This window comes from Eulemur rufifrons, chromosome 6 (genome assembly GCF_041146395.1).
Source record: "Eulemur rufifrons isolate Redbay chromosome 6, OSU_ERuf_1, whole genome shotgun sequence".
Taxonomy (NCBI): domain Eukaryota; kingdom Metazoa; phylum Chordata; class Mammalia; order Primates; family Lemuridae; genus Eulemur; species Eulemur rufifrons.
This window is the reverse complement of record NC_090988.1, coordinates 57,091,845-57,111,916: the sequence shown is the minus strand read 5'-3', so window position 1 is coordinate 57,111,916 and position 20,072 is coordinate 57,091,845. Positions and strand designations below refer to the sequence as shown.

The 20,072-nt window shown below is 35.1% G+C and overlaps 2 protein-coding genes across 2 annotated transcripts; one reads left to right on the top strand and one right to left on the bottom strand.

Annotated features, from left to right (window-relative positions):
• LOC138384872 (olfactory receptor 56A3-like) lies at window positions 1-951 on the top strand. The gene is given in 1 exon segment (XM_069470533.1): window positions 1-951. A coding segment is annotated over 1 exon segment (951 nt).
• Window positions 952-8,998: 8,047 nt separating this feature from the next.
• On the bottom strand, window positions 8,999-9,955 carry LOC138384152 (olfactory receptor 52N2). Its single transcript, XM_069469427.1, has one exon. The coding sequence runs from the start codon at window positions 9,953-9,955 to the stop codon at window positions 8,999-9,001; it is 957 nt and encodes a 318-aa protein (XP_069325528.1).
• Window positions 9,956-20,072: the final 10,117 nt, after the last annotated feature.

Below are 20,072 nucleotides of genomic sequence, written 5' to 3'. Positions count from 1 at the left end.
ATGCTGCTTTATAACAACAGCTCCCTCCCTATTGAAGTCTCTGAATTCTTCCTCAACTGTTTTACCAGGTCTCCCACCTGGCAGCGCTGGCTGTCCCTGCCCCTCAGCCTCCTCTTCTTCCTGGCCATGGGGGCCAATGCCACCCTCCTGATCACCATCTGGATGGAGGCCGCTCTGCACCAGCCCATGTACTACCTGCTCAGCCTCCTCTCCCTGCTGGATGTTGTGCTCTGCCTCACCGTCATCCCCAAGGTCCTGGCCATCTTCTGGTTCGACCTCAGACCCATCAGTTTTTCTGCTTGCTTCCTCCAGATGTACATCATGAATTGCTTCCTAGCCATGGAGTCCTGCACATTCATGGTCATGGCCTATGATTGTTATATAGCCATCTGCCACCCACTGAGATACCCATCCATCATCACTGACCAGTTTGTAGTCAAAGCTGCCACCTTTATTTTGGCCAGGAATGTCATTTTAACTATGCCCATTCCCATTCTTTCAGCCCAACTTTATTACTGCAGGAGAAATGTCATTGAAAACTGCATCTGTGCCAATATGTCTGTCTCCAGGCTCTCCTGTGATGATGTCACTATCAATCACCTTTACCAATTTGCTGGGGGCTGGACAATGCTAGGATTTGACCTCACCCTTATCTTCCTCTCCTATACCTTCATACTGTGAGCTGTGCTGAGACTCAAGGCAGAGGGTGCTGTGGCCAAGGCCCTACGCACATGTGGCTCCCACTTCATCCTTATCCTTTTCTTCAGCACCATCCTTCTGGTCTTCGTCCTTACACATGTGGCTAAGGAGAAGGTCTCCCCTGATGTGCCAGTCTTGCTCAATGTCCTCCACCATGTCATCCCTGCAGCCCTTAACCCTATTGTTTATGGGGTGAGAACCCAGGAGATCAAGCAAGGAATCCAGAGGTTACTGAAGAAAGGGTGGTACTAATGGCAACTGCATCTCTGAATTTCTAAAATCGGATGTCTTTTGAATCACTAATCAGCGAGTGGGCTGAAACTTGTATCTATGAGTTATACTCTCATACTGGGTAAACTAGATATTGCACATTATTTTCTAAAACTTTAATTTCATTTTAAGTTTCCCTTTCTTTCATCCTTCCATCAAGAATATACTTGGCCCTTTCCCCTTTTTTCCTATGCTTACAATCTTATTTTGTCTAAAACAGTGACATTCCTTGAAGCAGGTTCTAAAGTGAGAAATTTATGTTCCAGAGAATGCAACTGTTAACATCCCATGAACTTTATATTCTTAAAAATACAAATGCAGGTATTTTGTGGATCATGTTGTGTGTAACGTGTTCTTATCTTCATTTTCACAGAAGGGAATGAGAAAAAGACACAGCAGTTGAGATTTCACTCCTGAGTGATGGAGGCTTGCTACTACTGGTCTTTCATTAGGTCTTTTTCTCTCATCCTTCAACCACATCATTGCCTTTCTCTGTCTCTCTGTCTCTGTCTCTTTCTCTTCCCTTTTCCTCTGTTAGACAATGTAAAATTTTGTAATGTGCACTGCAGGGGGGGGGGAGTCTGCCTTGATTGCTTACATATGTGACAATTATCAATGATTTTTCTTAGATATAAGAAATTCCTAAATCCTCCTCCTCATTATGTCTTTGCTTAGGACGCTCATCTTTTGGATCCAGCATATCATATGCAGTATGCAAACATAGCTCTGCTAATGAGTCAACAGATTGTTAGGTCTACGATATATAATTCAGTAATAGCACTAACATAAAATAGCCTAGCTGAGCATTATTTTCTCATTAATTGGATTAGTTTCTAAGCACACTTTGTGTCCTGTGAATTCTGTTAAATATTAAAACAGAAATGAATAGACCATTGTTGTTGCTTTAAGGAGCTCAAATTTTGGTTGGAAAGAATACAAATATAATTTCCAGGAACATGTTCTTCTCAACTAGAGAGCAGTGAGGATTGAACAAGGTACATGTATGGGAAGTAAGATACTTGGCAACTTAAGAAATCACTGGAAAGAGAGGTAGAAGGTCTGGGTAGTAGGTCTTGTGCAACCACACAAGGAAAAAGTTGGGTTCCTGCCTGGGAAGAAGTCAGGTCATCTCACTGTCTTTTATGTTTTACATCTATTGCTTGAGAATAATGAAGAATTTGTTTTAGAATATTCTTTCTAGATCAAAGATATTGTGCCTCAGTAATAACTTGTAATATGTATTACTATTTTTGACCATGAAAGAAAAATCTCTCAGTAGTCCAACACGAAGACTGTCCCCAAAGTCTTGCTGTTTCAAGTTTAACTGAAAGCACATGGGATTAAACTTGGGGCTACTCAAGTTTACATTCTGCAAAACTCTGTGTATTTATTTTACTTCCTTATACTGCAGTTAAAAACAATAAATTATTACTTAATTTCTTAGCTTCTGGATATCCTCTGAGCTACCAGTTGAAATATAAGTATTCACTAACATATAGAAAGCAATTATTACGCCAGGCCCAATGGCTCACACCTATAATCCCAGCACTTTGTGGGGCAAAGCAGGAGGATTGCTTGAGGTCAAGAGTTTGAATCCAGCCTGGGCATCAGAGTGAGAGACTATCTCTAAAATTAAATAAATAAAGAAATAAAATTAAGAGCATATAATTGATAATGAACATTTTAGTCTAGAATTTCTCAATAGTGAAAAGGATTCTGTTAAGATCCAACAATGTACACCTCTTTCTTTATTACTCACAGATGAACTCCCTAACCTCTCATTCTCCAAAACATTTCAACAGTAGAAAAATGGCTTGCCTTAAAATGTGCAGAACCGAATACCAATGGGAGAGGTTTGCAAATACAAAGATTTAATATGCTTCTAAGGTAAATTTAAGCTGTCACTTCTTGGGAAATATTAAAGACCTTAATTTTTAACAATATGCTGTATTAACATCCATTCATCAAGGGACCAAAACTTTGGGGAGTAATCTTTTCCAAGATTGCATTGTTTGTATAACAAATCCAGATATCTACAATAAGCTGTTAGAAAATATCCTTGGATGCAAGAAAAAGGCTACCTAGGGGGATTTAGAGTACCTACCATTCAGGTACTGAGAAAATTTACCATAAGACTTGTCTTCCAAAATAGCAGGGTAAAATGTTTATACTTAGAAAATATGTGCTTAAAAACTCTTTTTTTCTTTTATATGTAACTTTTAGGTATTTATTGCCAATATCAAAGTAATATGGCCGTATATTTACTTGAATAAAAAGCTAACAGATTAACAGTGTTTTTTATCCCACTAGAGCAGTTGATATTAATGAGAATTTCCTCCAGAACAGTGCTGTTTAATGTGTGCCACATATTTAATTTTGAACTGTTTAGTAGACACATTGAAAAAGTAGAAACAGGTGAAATTAATTTTGACAATGTTTCACTAATTCAATATATCCAAAATAGTATCATTATAATACATAATATATGTAAGAGAATTATTAATAAGATAATGTACATTTGGTTTTATTGTAATAAGTCTTTGAAATACACTGTGTAATTTATGCTAAAAACATATTTCAACTCAAACTACACACATTCCAAGTGCTCAACAACCACATGTCGCTAGTGGCTACTGCATTAGTCACTACTGCTCTAGACGTTGTGTTTTAAGAGACAGATATGGTCAGGAAATAAAGTTAACTGGAAAAAAAAGGAACACAGATTATATTCACAATATAACACAATCATATTTATATTATTATTTTTGGCTGTAATTTTTCTTTTATATATGTTTTCCCATGGAAATCAGAGTTTTAGAGGATAAATGAAGCCTTTTTTTTCTTTTCTTTTCCTTGCATTTTTTTTTTTTTTTAATTTCAGAATGTTATGAGGGTAAACACATCTTGGTTGCATGTAATGCCTTTGCCTCACCAAAGCCAGGACTACAAGTGTGCCCTTCCCCCATACAGTGCGCTCTGTCTCCATTAGTTGTGAATTTACCCCCCCCCCATCTCCCCATGCTGTGACTGGCACCCAATGAATATTATTACCATGTGAGCACCTTAGTGTTAATCAGTTAGTACCAATTTGATGGCAAGTACATGTGGTGCGTTTTTTTCCATTCTTCTGATACCTCACTAAGACCCCAAACGCAAATACAATGAAAACAAAAATAAATATTTTCTTCTGGAAGTCTTATGGTTTCATACCTTACACTTAAGTTCTATATCGATCTTGGGTTTGATTGTTTTAGATTTCACATATAAGTGAGTACATGTGTTATTTGTCTTTCCATGCCTGGCTTATTTAACTTAGTACAATATTTTTTTAATTCTATTCATGTTATTGCTGTCAGGTTATGGGATTCTTCCAGCTTTGTTCTTTTTGCTCAGGATGGATGGTTTTGGCTACTCTGGTTCTTCTGTGGTTCCACATAAATTTTAGAATTGTTTTTCCTATTTCTGTGAAGAATGCCATTGATATTTTAGTACAGATTGCATTGAATCTATAGATTGCTTGGGTAGTATGGACATTTTAATAATATCGATTCTTTCCATCCATGAACATGGCATATCTTTCCATTTTTGTGTGTCCTCTTCAATTTCTTTCATCAATGTTTTATTGTTTCCATTGTAGAGATCTTTCACTTCTTTGGTTAAGTTTATTCCTAGTTATTTTATTTTATTCATAGCTATTATAAATATGATTAGAAATTCAAAGAATCATGAGAGATCATTATGAGCAGCTATATGCCAATAAATTGGAAAACCTAAAAGAAATGAATAAATTCCTATACATAAACAGCCTACCAAGATTGAACCATGAAGAAATCCAAAACTTGAATAGACCAATAACAAATAATGAGATAGAAGCAATAATAAGAAGTTTCCCATCAAAGGAAAGCCCAGAGCTTGATGACTTCACTGGTGAATTCTACCAATTATTTAAAGACCTAATACTAATCTTAGTCAAACTATTCTAAAAAATCTAGAAGGAAAGAATACTTACAAACTCATTGTATGAGGCCAGTATAACCCATATACCACTCGTTCAGCATTTTTAAAGAATAGAAGATATTGTCATTAACTATAGTTACCATGCTGTACAATACAGCTCTTGAACTTATTTCTCCTATCTAACTGTAAATATGTATTCTTGGGTAGACAAATATCTACCCATAGTGGTCTCTTATGATCCTTTCTATTTCTATGGTATCAGTAATAATGTCTTCTCTTTATATATTATTTTACTTATTTGAGTCTTCTCTTATTTTTCTCAGTCTAGTTAAAGATTTGTCGATTTTGTCTTTAAGAAACTCAGTTTCATTGATTTTTTTTAATATTATTTTTCTAGTCTCAACAAAAAAGAACACTACAGGCCAATATCTTTGATAAACATAGATGCAAAAATTCTCGGCAAAATACTAGCAAACCAAATTCCACAACACATTAAAAAGATCATTTGTCATGATCAAGTGAAATTCATGCCAAAGATGCAAGGATAGTTCAACATACACAAATCAATAAATGTGATACATCATATCAACAAATGAAGGAAAATGATATGATCATTTCTATGTCTCTAGGAAGACATAAGACATCTCCACAGGAATGCCTTGGGTTCTCAGGAGCATCTGTGTTAGTGCACTGAGGAAGTGAGTGAAAACTGAGAAAATGGAGTTTCTATGGAAGAAAAGAAGAAAGTTGGAGAAGGAACAAGGAGAATGAGAAAGGACTTAAGAGACAGAGGTTATGGCGGAGATCTGAGCAATCCAGGAAAATGACAAATGGGGCAGCAGCTGCTTAAGGGTTAAAAGTAATTCTAGTATGCAATCAGATAAAGGACTGATAACAAGAATCTATTTAGAACTCAGGAAAATCAGCAAGAAAAAATCAAACAACCCTATCAAAAAGTGGGCAAATGACATGAATAGAAACTTCTCATAAGAAGATATAAGAATGGCTAACAAACATATGAAAAAATGCTCAACATCCCTAATCATCAGAGAAATGCAAATCAAAACCACAATGAGATATCACTTAACCCCAGTGAAAATGGCCTTTATCAAAAAAACCCAAAACAACACATGTTGGCGTGGATGTGGAGAGACAGGAACACTCATACACTGCTGGTGGGACTGCAAACTAGTGCAACCCCTGTGGAAAGCATTATGGAGGTATCTTAAACAGATTCAAGTAGACCTGCCATTCATTCCAGCAATCCCATTATTGGGCATATACCCAAAGGAAAAAAGGTTATTCTGTAACAAAGACACATGTACCAGAATGTTTATAGCAGCACAATTCACAATCGCAAAGATGTGGAAACAACCCAAATGCCCATCAATACATGATTGGATTAGTAAGCTGTGGTATATGTATACCATGGAATATTACTCAGGTATAAGAAATAATGAAGATACGACATCTCTATGGTTCTCCTGGAGAGAGTTGGAACCCATTATATTAAGTGAAGTATCCCAAGAATGGAAAAACAAGCATCACATGTACTCACCAGAAAATTGGTTTCCCTGATCATCACCTAAATACACATCTGGGAACGACACCAATCGGATATCAGACTGAGGTGAGGGGTGGGGGAGGGGATGGGTGTATGCCTACCAATGAGTGCATTGCGCACCGTTTGGGGAATGGTAACGCTTGAAGGTACTGACTCGGGAAGAGAGGGTGGGGAAGGGAGGGATATATACCTACATGATGGGTGCAAGGCGCACTATCTGGGGAACAGACACGCCTGGAGCTCTGACTTGGGGGGAAAGGTGGTACATGGGCAACGTATGTAACCTGCAATTCTGTATCCCCCATAACAATAAGATGAAATAAAAAAATAAAAAAAAAAGTAATTCTAATGTACTTGATATCTCTGAAAGGTGAAGTGCAATGCAGGGCATGCCTCGGGTCAGCCAAGACTCACAGACAAGGCACTTCCTGATAGGGCCTCTGTCTACATTTCTAGTCACATTTTTTGTTTCTCTTCCTTTCTTTTTCACCTTTAAACATACTAAATGTTTGTGGGCCCAAACTTACCATTCTCTTTTTAGACTTAATATTTTGCTTATATTGTTCATTTTTTCCCGGATAATTCCCATCTTCTCTTTCTTGTATAATATTCATGCATATAATTCAAAATTCACCTCATATGTACTACTTTTCCTATAAAGTCTTTACTTACTAGCTCTAATAGGTATCAATGATCATTCTGTCAGTTTTCGTGAGTTTTTTATTTATTTCAGGATATTATGGGGGTATAAACATTTTGGTTACATGTTATGACTTTGCCACACCCAAACCATGATTGGAGGCGTGCCCTTCCCCCCTACAACACTCACTGCATCCATTAGTTGTGAGTTTACCCACCCCAGTACCCCAACCCCCAAAGAATATTACTACCGTGTGAGTACCTTAGTGTTGATCATTAGTGCCAATTTGATGGCAAGTACGTGTGGTGCTTATTCTTCCATTCTTGTGATACCTTACTTCAGAGGATGGGCTCAAGCTCTATCCAGTAAAATATAAGAGGTGCTAGATCACCATCGTTTTATAATAATCTCTGATGTACAATTTCCTTGTTATCATTTTATACTAATCATTTCATTGCATTTTATATCCTTTACTAGGCTAGGATTCACTAGTATTTTTGTATTCATTTATATTTCTCTGTGCATAACATAAAGCCAGGAACATAGAGGGCACCCAGAAAAACTTGTTGGCTAATATTGACAGCATGTGTGAATGAAAGCTTGTGCATACAAAACTGATTTTTTTATTGCCTATACAATTGGAAAGATTTCTCATTAAACTGTAATGCTCATAGTGAATCAGAGTTGAAACTAATAGCCCATAAAAATAAGATCACATACAATTTATTAAATGGTTAGCATGGATCAGAAATTAAGCTACATACTTTTTAGCATTGCAACATTTTATCAACCAGATACATCTTTGTTGTAAGTTTTCTTTTCCACATTTGAAAAAAAATATGGAAGAAAAAATTTAGAGAGATTATGTAGCCTGTCTAGATCTAGTGGCTAGAAATTAAAAGATAGAGGATTAAAATCTTGGGACTAAATGAATCTAAAACTCATATTATATTTCCCCCAACTCTTTCCTACTAATTTTTTGCTTCCTCCACACTGCATCCATTTTTTATTATCTCTTCTCTTTCTTTCGTATGTGTTTCTTTCATGTATCCCTGACCAGAGTCTAGATTCTGAGTATCCTGAGGCCAGAAAGTATATTGTATTCAACTCTGCCTTTTTCTCATTAAATATAAGGTGTGACTAACAGTATTACTTAATGTCTCAAAAAATTAATGACTGAATGAGTGAATAAGTTATAATATATATTAGTAACTTAATATTTTGCCTGCTTGGTTGATAACATGAAAATTAGATTTTTTAGAACCATTTTAAATGGAGTTCCCCAAATGATAACATGGTTAAAACAGAACTCTTAGACATTCATAAACTATAGGGTATTTTAAAGGATACTTAGTGAACAATTAAAATTTGGAGATTTCATAAAACATCCAAATCTAGTTTGTCTTAAAAATACTGGAAAATATTATTATACAACACTGGGCCATGTTACCCCATGGCAATGATTTGCTTGATCTGAGTACAATTCTTCCTTTATGGAGAGGATGTGCTTGTTCCATGTTGCTATAGCCTCCTCCTCTTACACACAATGCATAGATTGTCACCAGGCCTACGGTTTTCATTTTATTACCTTACTGTTCTTAGTAGACATATGAATATTTAAACCTTATGGAAAATATAAGCTTTTTAAGGTATGGGTATGTCACTTCTTTATTTTGCTTTCTCTACTTTGGCAGATCTTTGCCCACAACAAAAATATTTCATAATATGTACTTGCAAAAACTTCAGAAAATGTATATATTAGAATGACTCAAGTTTTTAATACCATTTCACTCACAGCTTTTATGAATTTCTTCTCCACTATTTTCTCCCCTGCCCAAATGATATATTGATTTTATTATTCATTTATCTTAGGTAAAACCAACCTTGTCTCCAAGTAAAAATTTGATTATGCTTTCCCGAATCTGCTTAGTCTTGACTCCATAAACAATTGGGTTCATGGTAGGAGGCAGTAGCAGATAAAGGTTAGCCACAATGATATGTACGTGGTGGGGGATATTGTGTCCTCCAAAACGATGAGTGAAAAAAGTGAAAAAAGCAGGGACATAGGTGATCACAATGGCACAGATATGTGATGTACAGGTGCTAAAGGCTTTGTAGCGAGCATCTGCTGATGACAGGCTCACAACAGCCCGCAAGATCATAGTGTAAGACACAGAGATACAACACATGTCAAACACACCAATCAGGAGAGCAACCATCAGACCATAAATAGCATTGACTTTGAAATTGCCACAGGATACCTTGGCCACAGACATATGGTCACAGTAGGTGTGAGAGATCAAGTTTCCCCGGCAATAGGGCAGGCGCTTGGTAAGGAAAGTGAATGGGATGATGAGCATCACACTCCTCAAGAAGGTGGCAAGACCAGCCTTGGTGATGACAGGGTTGGTGAGGATGGTGGCGTAGCGTAAGGGGTAGCAGATGGCCACATAGCGGTCCAGGGCCATGAGCATGAGCACCCCAGACTCCATCCCAGTCAACATATGGACAAAAAACATCTGGGCCAGGCAGGCATTAAAGTCAATCTCCTTGAGGTTGAACCAGAATATGCACAGCATATTGGGTACAGTGGTGGTGCACAAGGTGACATCAGTGAAGGAGAGCAGGGCCAAGAAGTAGTACATGGGCCGGTGCAAGGACTCCTCATGGCTGATGAGGTAGATGAGCCCACAGTTTCCCAGGACAGCAATGATGTACATGAAGCAGAATGGCAGGGAGATCCAGATGTGTGTGGCTTCCAGTCCAGGAACACCATTCAAGATAAAGAATCCTGGGCTCAGGCTGGAGCTGTTGGCCCCGGACATAATGGCTGACAGGAGGAGGGCATTTTATACTCTTTAACAGTGGCAGTTTCCTAGACCAGAAATTAAATCAAAAGTGAGTAGAGGGCATGGAAACCAAATGCAAAAAATAGTGACTTCTATAAGGCCCTTGAAATGAGAAGTGGTAATTAAATCACTCTGGAGTCACACTGTTTGGCTTCATATTCCACCTCTAGTTTTCATCTAGTGTATGATATTGGCAAGTTGTTTAACCACTTTATACCTCAGTTTTCTCAGTTTAAAATGAGATAATTGCACCAAGCTCAGAAAGTTGTCAAGATTTTTCAATAAGATAATTTATACAATGTGCTAAAACTGTGCATTATACATCCTCAATAAATATTAGCAGCAATCATTACTGACTATTATTATCATTTCCTATCTCAGTATATAGCATTTCAGGAAATCAAACTTAACCATAATTAATTTATGTAAATTCAAATGGCACTGCTCAGCCCTGCTCCATCTCAAGTGCCATTGTGTACTTTTGGGTGGAAAAATAGTATGGGATTTTGAAAACTTCAACTATTTTGGGAGATTGTGAAGTAAACTTTAGAAAGTAAATTCTAGTTTCAAGATATTAAAATATGTTCTCATGTTTTATACAGAAAAAATACATAAATGTCTCTTAAATTTGGAATGAAATCCAGGGAAATCTTTTCCTGCTAAATCCCTGCAAGGCTTCTGATAACTCTAGGTAACTAAGCAAGTGGCCGTTGGAACTTCTGTAAAGAGAACTGGTCTGTGTGGAAGGATGCCTTGTATATCTCTCCAACTCCTTCTAGCCAGAGGGCACCAAAGACACAAGACTGGAAGGAAAAAGACCAGGATATTAGGATATCAGGAGAAGTAAGAATTTTTGGCACTTCATAGCTATCTTATAAACTAAAACTGATCACCCGTCACAGAAAACTCTCATGTTCTCACAAGAGTAAATACCATATAACAATCCACAGTCATTAAATCACACACAGGCAGACAGACAACTTAGAGCCAGTTCTTTCTTCTGCACCTCAGTCAAAAGAAAAAGAAAATTCTCTTTACACCCTCCCTTCCAAATGATTCTAAAGGATGCACATGAATTCTGCTATTAGTGGGCTGTTTGCAAAACTAGAATATATTTAATACAAGGAAAACTTATGGCTAAGTGTCTGCTCTTTCAAAATATAATAGGGCAGAGCTTTATTGCATGCTTACTATAGAGACATGGTAACTCAGACTCCACAGATTAAATCTTATTTCCAACACTTACTAGTTGAATAGACTTGAACAAGTCCCTTATTTGTACAATTTTCATAACTTTTAAAGGGAAGTGATAATACTATTAGTATATAACATGGAGGTGTTAAAAAAAGGCTAAATGAAAATTAATCTTCGAATTGGTACCTGGTGCTAGTATATAAACAATACATGTTATTTATTATAATAATTGTCAGATTATATGATAAAACATAATTTAACATACATTTATTGATTGTCTTCCACATGCCAGGTACCATTCTAGCTTCTGCCAATACATTAGTGAATCAAACAATCAAAATCCTTTCCACTCATGGAGCTAATATTCCAATGGGGGTTGATTTCTGTATCCAAACTTAAAATAACATCATGAAAAACTTGTTATCATCTTCATTTTATAGATGAGGAAATGGAGGTACAGGGTGACTCAGTAAAATGCCTAAGGCCACAAAGATTTAAAACTAGTAGAGCCAAGATCCAAATCCAATCTTATTTTACTTCAAAGCCATGTGTTTAATCAATCTATATCTGTTGTCTTACTGATTCTAACCCTGAGGAATAATTGCATAAGCTGAGCACAATTAGTTTAAACAAGTCATGATGATATAAGAAGAAGCTAATTTTCAAGTGGGAGAAAGAGAAAGCTTATTCTTAATTGCATTTTAGGGAAGAAATAGAACAAATATGTAAAGTTACAGAAAGTCAATCTCTAGGTAAGGGAGCTCTCTACATAGAGAAAACATATCTGTGAGGTAGCTGGATTTTTATCTCTGGCCTTATTCACACAGATGCTATATGGTAACTAGTAGGAGAGTTACATGGAAGGATTTCTGTAGGGAAGCTTCTTCTAGCAATTCCACTCAGTGCCTTCTAGGATCAAGTTTAGTCTTGGGTTATTTTCCCTTTCTGTACAAAGACCATGCCCACAGGAATAAATTCTTTGTATAGGTATTCATTAATTAAGGCAAAAAAATTTGTTTTCCTCCCATTGGAACCCACTACTGCATGGATTTCTCTATCTCCAATGAATTTTGTGATAGTTTAAAATTTATTTCACAAGTAGGGAAACCCCTCTTCTCTTCTTAGTCCCCAAATGAATGTTCATCTATCCTAGTTGGAGTCAAAAAGAAATTCTAAGTTTTCCATCAACCACATCTCTAACACTTCTATTTCTTGGACTAAAAGCTTTTCATTTTAGAAAAATGAGTTTTTGGGAATTGCTCAAACTCACCTCAGTGTTAGCAAAGACCAGACTAGTATTCATGACTGAGAATCCTGAGCATAAAGAATTCTACAACAATCTGGTTGTGACACTACACGGCATTTCTGTGCCATTTGAGGATTCTCTAGACTAGAATGTCTACACCTGATTGGGTCTCCACAGTTGGATGTCTCAAAGGGCTCTGGTTAGAAGAAAAATATCTCTTGAGATTTTCAAGACTTTTTTTTTAAAGGAGCATGTAGTTTTATTCTATGATTTTCACACAGTTTTACCCCAGACAATTCTTTTCCTACTTCAAATGAAGTCTTAATAGGAACTCTAGTACATAAAAGACAAAGCAGAGGCTGTTCTCATTAAAAGGGCAGGGTTAGGGGAAAGCACAATAACTCAACTTCCTTGTTCCTTAGAAGCCAGTTTCTCCCTGGAATTCAATTAGTCAATTGTTGGTCTAGTTTTCCAAACATGTGTACTTTTTTTTCTTTTTATTGCAAATACTTTTTTTTCAAAGTATTACAGGGTACAGATATTTTTGATTACTTGAATTAATTTTATAATGCTTAAGTCCATGGCTAGAAGTGTGCCCGTCACCCGGATATTGTTTATTTTATCCCTTAGATAAGATTTCACCCGTCCCCTCCTCCCCCCTTCTCCCTGGTTGATCTCTGTTGAATTTTACTTCCCTGTATGCACGTGTGTGCTCATTGGTTAGTTCCAATTTAATAGTGAGTACCTGTGGTGATTGTTTTTTCATTCTTTAGATACTTCACTTAGAATGATGATCTCTAGTTCATCCATATTTTTGCAAAAAGCATTACATCATCCTTATTCATGCCTGAGTAATATTCCATGGTATACATATAGTACATTTTCTTAATCCACTCATGAATTGATGGGCATTGATGTTGATTCTACATCTTTGCAGTTGTGAATTGTGCTGTGATAAACATTTAAGTGCAAGTGTCTTTTTGATAAAATGATTTCTTTTCCTTTGGGTAAATACCCAGTAGTGGGATTGCTGGATCAAATGATAGGTCTACTTTTAGTTCTTTGAGGTGTCTTCATACTGTTTTCCATAGAGGTTTTTACTAAGCAGTGATAAGCGTTCTTTTCTTTCTGCATCCACACCAGCATCTTTTGTTTTTGGACATTTTAATAAAGGCCATTCTGACTGGGTTAACGTAATATCTCATTGTGGTTTCAATTTGCATTTCCCTGATGATTAGTGACATTGAGCATTTTTTCATATGTTTTTTGGCCATTTGTCTATCTTCTTTTGAAAAGTTTCTGTTCATGTCTTTTGCCCACTTTTTAATGAGGATGCTTGTTTTTTTTTTTCTTGATAATTTGCTTGTGTTCTTTATAGATTCTTATTAGTCATTTATCAGATGTATAGCTTGCAGATATTTTTCCCATTCTGTAGGTTGTCTATTGCTCTGTTAGTTATTTTCTTGGCCATACAGAAGGGTTTTTTTTAATTTAATCAAGTCTCATGCATTTATTTTTGTTGTTGCTGTGATTGCTTTTGTGGTCTTCTTCATAAAGTCCTTGCCTAAGCTGGTATCTAGAAGAATTTTTCCAACATTTTCTTCTAGAATTCGTATTGTTTCATGCTTTACTTTTAAGTCCTTTATCCATCTTGAATTGATTTTTCTAAGAAGTGAGAGATATGGATCCTGTTTTATTCTTCTACATGTTGCTATCCAATTTTCCCAGCACCATTTATTGAATAGGGATTCTTTTTACTGGTGTATATTGTCTGCTTTGTTGAAAATCAGTTGGCTGTATGTGAATGGTTTTATATGTAGGTTTTCTGTTCTGTTCCATTGGTCTTTGTCTCTACTTTTGTGCCAGTAACATGCTGTTTTAGTTACTATAGCCTTGTAGTATAGTTTGAAGTCTGGTAATGTGATGCCTCCTGATTTGTTCCTTTTGCTTAAGATTGCTTTGGCTATGCAGGCTCTTTCCTGGTTCTACACAAAGTATAGGATTATTTTTCCTAGATCTGTGAAATATGATATTGGTATTTTGATGGAGATTGTGTTGAATCTGTAAATCACTTTGAGTAGGATGGACATTTTAACAATGTTGATTCTACCGATCCATGCACATGGTATGTTTTTCCACATGTTGTATCATCTGCAGTTTCTTTCCTTAGTGTTTCGTAGTTCTCTTTGTAGAGATCTTTCACCTACTTGGTTAAGTATATTTGTAGGTATTTTATTTTCTTTGTAGCAATCGTGAGTGGTATTGAGTTTTTGATTTGGCTCTCAGCTTGACTGTTACTGGTGTATAGGAATGTTACTGATTTGTGTACTTTGATTTTGTAACCTGGGACTTTGCTGAATTTATTTATCAATTTCAGGAGTCTCTGGTAGAATTTTTTGGGGTTTTCTAGGTGTAAGATCATGGCATCTGCAAAAAGCGATAGTTTGACCTCTTTCCTGGATTTGGATACCCTTAATTTCTTTCTCTTGCCTTATTGCTCTGGCTAGGACTTCCAGCATTTACCAGCTCTTTAAGCAAGGATAAAACTACAAAAAATAAAGTAGTATCAAAGCTAAATATCTTCTCTCAGGTATGGATTCTGACCAAGAGTTATGATCGTCTTAAGAATTATTTGTTTTTCATTTATATTGATCACAATATCAATCTCCCCACCCTACCACCCATATATATGTATACATACACACACACATATATATAACATTATATATATATTTATGAACAAAGTTGTATTAAAAAATAGAAAGTGGGAGAGAGACACACACAGAGAGACTGAGAGACATTCATGTGAATATGCAAGAGAAAAAGGCCAGGGATTGTAATAAATGGTGTTGGGTCAACTGGAAATCCATATGAGAAAAATAAATCTTCATTATTGAATCATAGCATATATAGCAATTAAAATATAGTGCATTGTAGCTTTCAATTAGAATGATGAGACAATATTTTAGGAGATAAAATATGCTAATATTTTCAAGACATTATCACTATAAAACTTTTCTTAGGAATGATATAAAAGCTAAGATTTTTTTGTTATTTTCCCTTGTTTTTACATTAACAAATTGATATAAATATTTATAAAACAACTTATGAAATTGAAGATATATATATACCATTTTCCTACCAATTCTTGCTCTGTCCCATAGAGAATTACTTAAGTTCACCAGTAATATTTACAGGCATATTCATAACAGCAGGATTTTTTATAATATCAAAACTTAACAATAAAAATAGACTATAATAAAATCAATAAATTTTGTTAATTAAAATGCAGCATTTTAAGATAATAAAAATAGAAGCCACAGATTGTAAGAAAATGTATGCCAATATATGGAACTGATAAAGGGGTCTTATCCACAATATATAAAGAAATCCTATACATCAAAACAAAAGGAAAATTCATTAAAGAAATGGGCAAAAGTCTTGATCTGGCACCCAAGGAAAAAAATTCACATGGCCAAGAACTTATGAAAGTATGTTCCATCTTCTGTCATCAGATCAATGAAAATTAAAAGCATGGATTTTGCAACACTGACAATACCAAGTGTCATGAAGGATGTGGAGTAACAGGAATTCTTATATACTTAGAATTTAAATTGCACAATCATCCTGCAGTACCCTTGATACTGTATTCCAAAAGTTATCACTCTGTGATCCAGACATTCCACTTTTTCATGTTAAACTAAGGAAATGTAAATGTGTGCTCCAAAAAACATATGCAAGAATGTTCATAGCAACATTATTTGTAAGACCCCACCAAAATGTCGCTCGGGAGTGTAATGAATAAATAAATTGTGTTATATCCATAAATTGGAGAATTTTTAAGGAATATAAGTGATAAAACTGATGTTTTATACAACCACATAGATAATTTTAAGTATAACCATTGCCTTTTTTAAAGTTCAGTACAAATCAACCCACTCTTTTGAAATTTGGTGTTTCACCGTATCATTCTGCACTTCCTCTCCTTTTCTCTTCTTTTTCTCTCTTTCTCATCCCTTCACCCTCCTTTATTCCCCTCTTCTCTTATTCCTCTTTACTATTCCTTTCTTTTCTTTTCCTTACATTTAACTTGCTATTTATATGTGGACTGCATTTTCTTTTTGTCATCATTATAGTTCAAATGTTTTTAGACTGTCTATGGGAATGACTCTTTTGAAATGTTTCTTCTTTGTATGTGGTATTTTTTTAAGGTTTCACACATGCATCAGTATTAAATTTTGATTCATTATTTTCTTGGCTTTAGTATCATTTAATCTTCAGTCATTCTGAGTTCTGCTTTATTAACACCAAGGATATTTATGTTGCCTCTTTATTCTCTATCCTTTATCTTCTTTAAACGCTTTTACCTCATTGCATTTACTCACTGTATGACATAACAACTTTTCATAATTTCCTTCAATATTACTAATTTAAAAACATAACTTCTTTTATTTACTCTCTATTATAGATTTTAATTTTTATTATGCTTTCACTTTCCTAATTAAACTTTTTAAAGACGAATTTATCATGATTTAATCCCATCCTGTTATTTTATAATCTCATCTTCTGATCATCTAGGGCATTTCTGTCATGATTTTTTCCTTCTTTTTTCATAGATCATATAATATTGTATTCATTTTTGAATGGTTTTTTAAACAGTCTTTTTAATTTCACATTAGACATTTTATATACCTGTAGTAATCTTTTTGTTCTCCTGCATGCTTTTTCTTCTCTTATCAGGACAATTTTATAGTTGCAATGTATTTATTATTATTTGTGGTGGTGTTAATTTCCCTCTTTATTCATCTTCAACCAGAGTTAGGTATGTCTTTTCTGGGCATTTTTCAACAAACTTGTAGAATAAAATGTTTTGATTTTCTTAACCTCTTATCCCTCTCAGACCTAGACATGAAAGACAGAGTAACATGTGTTCCCATACCAATTGTCAGTTTCTAGCAAAATTTTGTCTCTTGTCTCCTGAGGAAACAGTCTTCTATTACTGACTGCTTATTTTCTGGCCCACAGACAGTGCACAGTGTACAATTCCTAAAAACTTCTTAAATCAGGGTCCACCCTACTGGTACCCCAACTATGGTAATTATTAGTGAAGACCTGTGGACTAAATTTATCAGTATATACCCTTATATATTTTTTCTTTTTTAATACTTCCTTTCTATCTTATTGTTTACTATATTTATTATATTCCCCCAGTATACTGAAGGTGGGCTTGTATGTTTGTGCAAGTGTGTGGTGTAAGAGAGATGCATAAAATATCAGGGTGTTCGTTGAGTATTTTTACTACACACATAAAGTAATAGATTACGTAGAGAAGGACAATAGCCGGAAAATTTTTTATATATGTTTCCATCTTTTTGGATCTATCTATAGTGATATGTGTTGCATTAATGTTTCCTCAAATTATTATATTAATACATTTTTTTCTGTGCCTTTGGGCTGACAGGCTTAAATACTTTAGTCCCCATAAAGACTGTGCAGTGATTCCAGATTCTAGGCTTCATACTTTGGTGAACCCTTACACATAAATGTAGACATAAATAACATTGAAGTCATATGATCAAGTAGAGTTCTCAGTGTAGGCTATAAGTTCTCACCTCCTACTTGTCTCTATAATTTCCCTCGTTATTTCTAGAATCTCATTTTTTTTTTTGCCTTTAGTTTTACTCTTTATAATTTCAGAAATTTATTTAATCCAGTATTTCTACATTTTTGGAATGTTGGGGGAGTATACATTCCTTTTTCTTTGCAAACTTCCACCCTCACTGAGACCCCCAAAATACTAACTTAACATGATCTAATACCACCCTAAATTATACTAGCATTTTTATTATGACATAATTTCAGGAAACACCATATAATATCTCATAGTGTCAAAAATTTCTAGCAGGAGAATAGTATACACTTCCAATTACTTTCAATGATGTACTTAAGTATTTATAAATATGCATTTCTCAACTACCAGAAGTGGTATAATGTTTGAATTGACACTACAATTCACAAAACTAAACAAAGTTTTAATTCAGCTAGATTTATTTAGTGTTAATAGAAGGGTGCAGGTCATGAACATCAGTATACAGCATCTTCAGGCTTGTTAGGGGCTCTGCAGTGACCCAAATACAACTTCTTAGCTGCTCCACATTTCGCTTCATGGGGCATGGTTACAAGAGACAAGGCCAGCATTTTTGCAGGACCTTATTTGAACTATCATTATGTCTTTGGAGTCAAATTATAGGATAACATTTTTAGCTGTGTTGGTTGAGCTTGAACAAAGTACTTTGGCATTCATTTCCCTAGGTTACTTAAACTCAGTTTTAAAAATTTATGTCTATTCAAATAAATTGATATGTAATTTTCCTCTTTGTTAATAGTTAAAGAAGTGTTTGTATTTAATATGGAATATTACAAGATTTTGAAGATATTCTGGGTATAAATCGAGTAGGTTCTGGATTCAAGAGATAAACAGCAGAACATATTTGGGAAAAGATTATTCTCCACAGTTACTGTTAAATCCCTATAATGTATCTCATGGAGTAGCAATAATTGGGATCTCTAGCATATAGTTGGTGCCTCACTAGTGCATAAGAGTAGGAGAGATGCAATGTGAAGACTTCAGCTGAAGGCTACAATATTGGCATATGGTAGTACATACACATAGCACCACAGATGCCAAACCAGGAAACAGAGCATCTATTTCTAATAAAAGGCTTGCAATGGTCCACAGCTTCACATGGTGAATTGTACTCCCTTATCTGTTGTCTCTTTATTTTTCCTACACCTTATCCCCTCTTTTATATGTCCATCATCCCTGTCATCTCTTGCTCCTCTTTCTCTCGTAGCCCATGGTGCTGAGCTGTTTTCATTATTCTCTCTTTCTGAACACATACCTCCCTTACACCTGTCCAGAGCGGGTAGCAACTGGTAAATTCTGTGAAACCAGCCAAACTCAAATGTTTATAGGTTTTCCTGGTGAATCTCTTCCATTTTCTACTATCACCTTTGAACAATTTCTAAGACTTATTCTATTTCTCCTTTCAAAATTCTCTTAGAATTATCGTTGAGGAATTGTTTTTTTGAGGTTTTCATGGCTGTATTACTTTGCTTATCTACTTATCTTTCATTTAGATCCTATTGGTATAAATATGTGAATATTATTCTCTTTGATAATAGGAAGTTAAATCAACTTACTTAGACATGAGAAAGTTTTCATAACTGAAACAAGCTGTGCAAAATTATTCAGTGAAAAGAATTGTGGGAGTGAATGAAGTCACTAACTCAAGCTTTAAACGTCTTTTGGCACAGACCCTCAGACTTTTTTTAATGACTTTTCCTCAAGAACATGTCTTCATAGGATCAGGAAATACATACTTTTTTTTCCTGATGTACATCCATCTGAGATTTGTTCAATGTGAAAAACACATTACAAATCTATGCAATATAATTGTTCCAAAGACCCTTGAAATTACATTGATATGGAATGCTTTTTAAAAGAAAACTCCTAAAATTCTGTAGACTTGTTTTGTACTTATATAATTAATTTCTATCATTGATGAGTTCTATAAAAAAGGAATACAGTTTATATTATAGCAGATAGCCAATGAATGTTGCTTTCTGCCATGAGACCAATATGTTTTAATT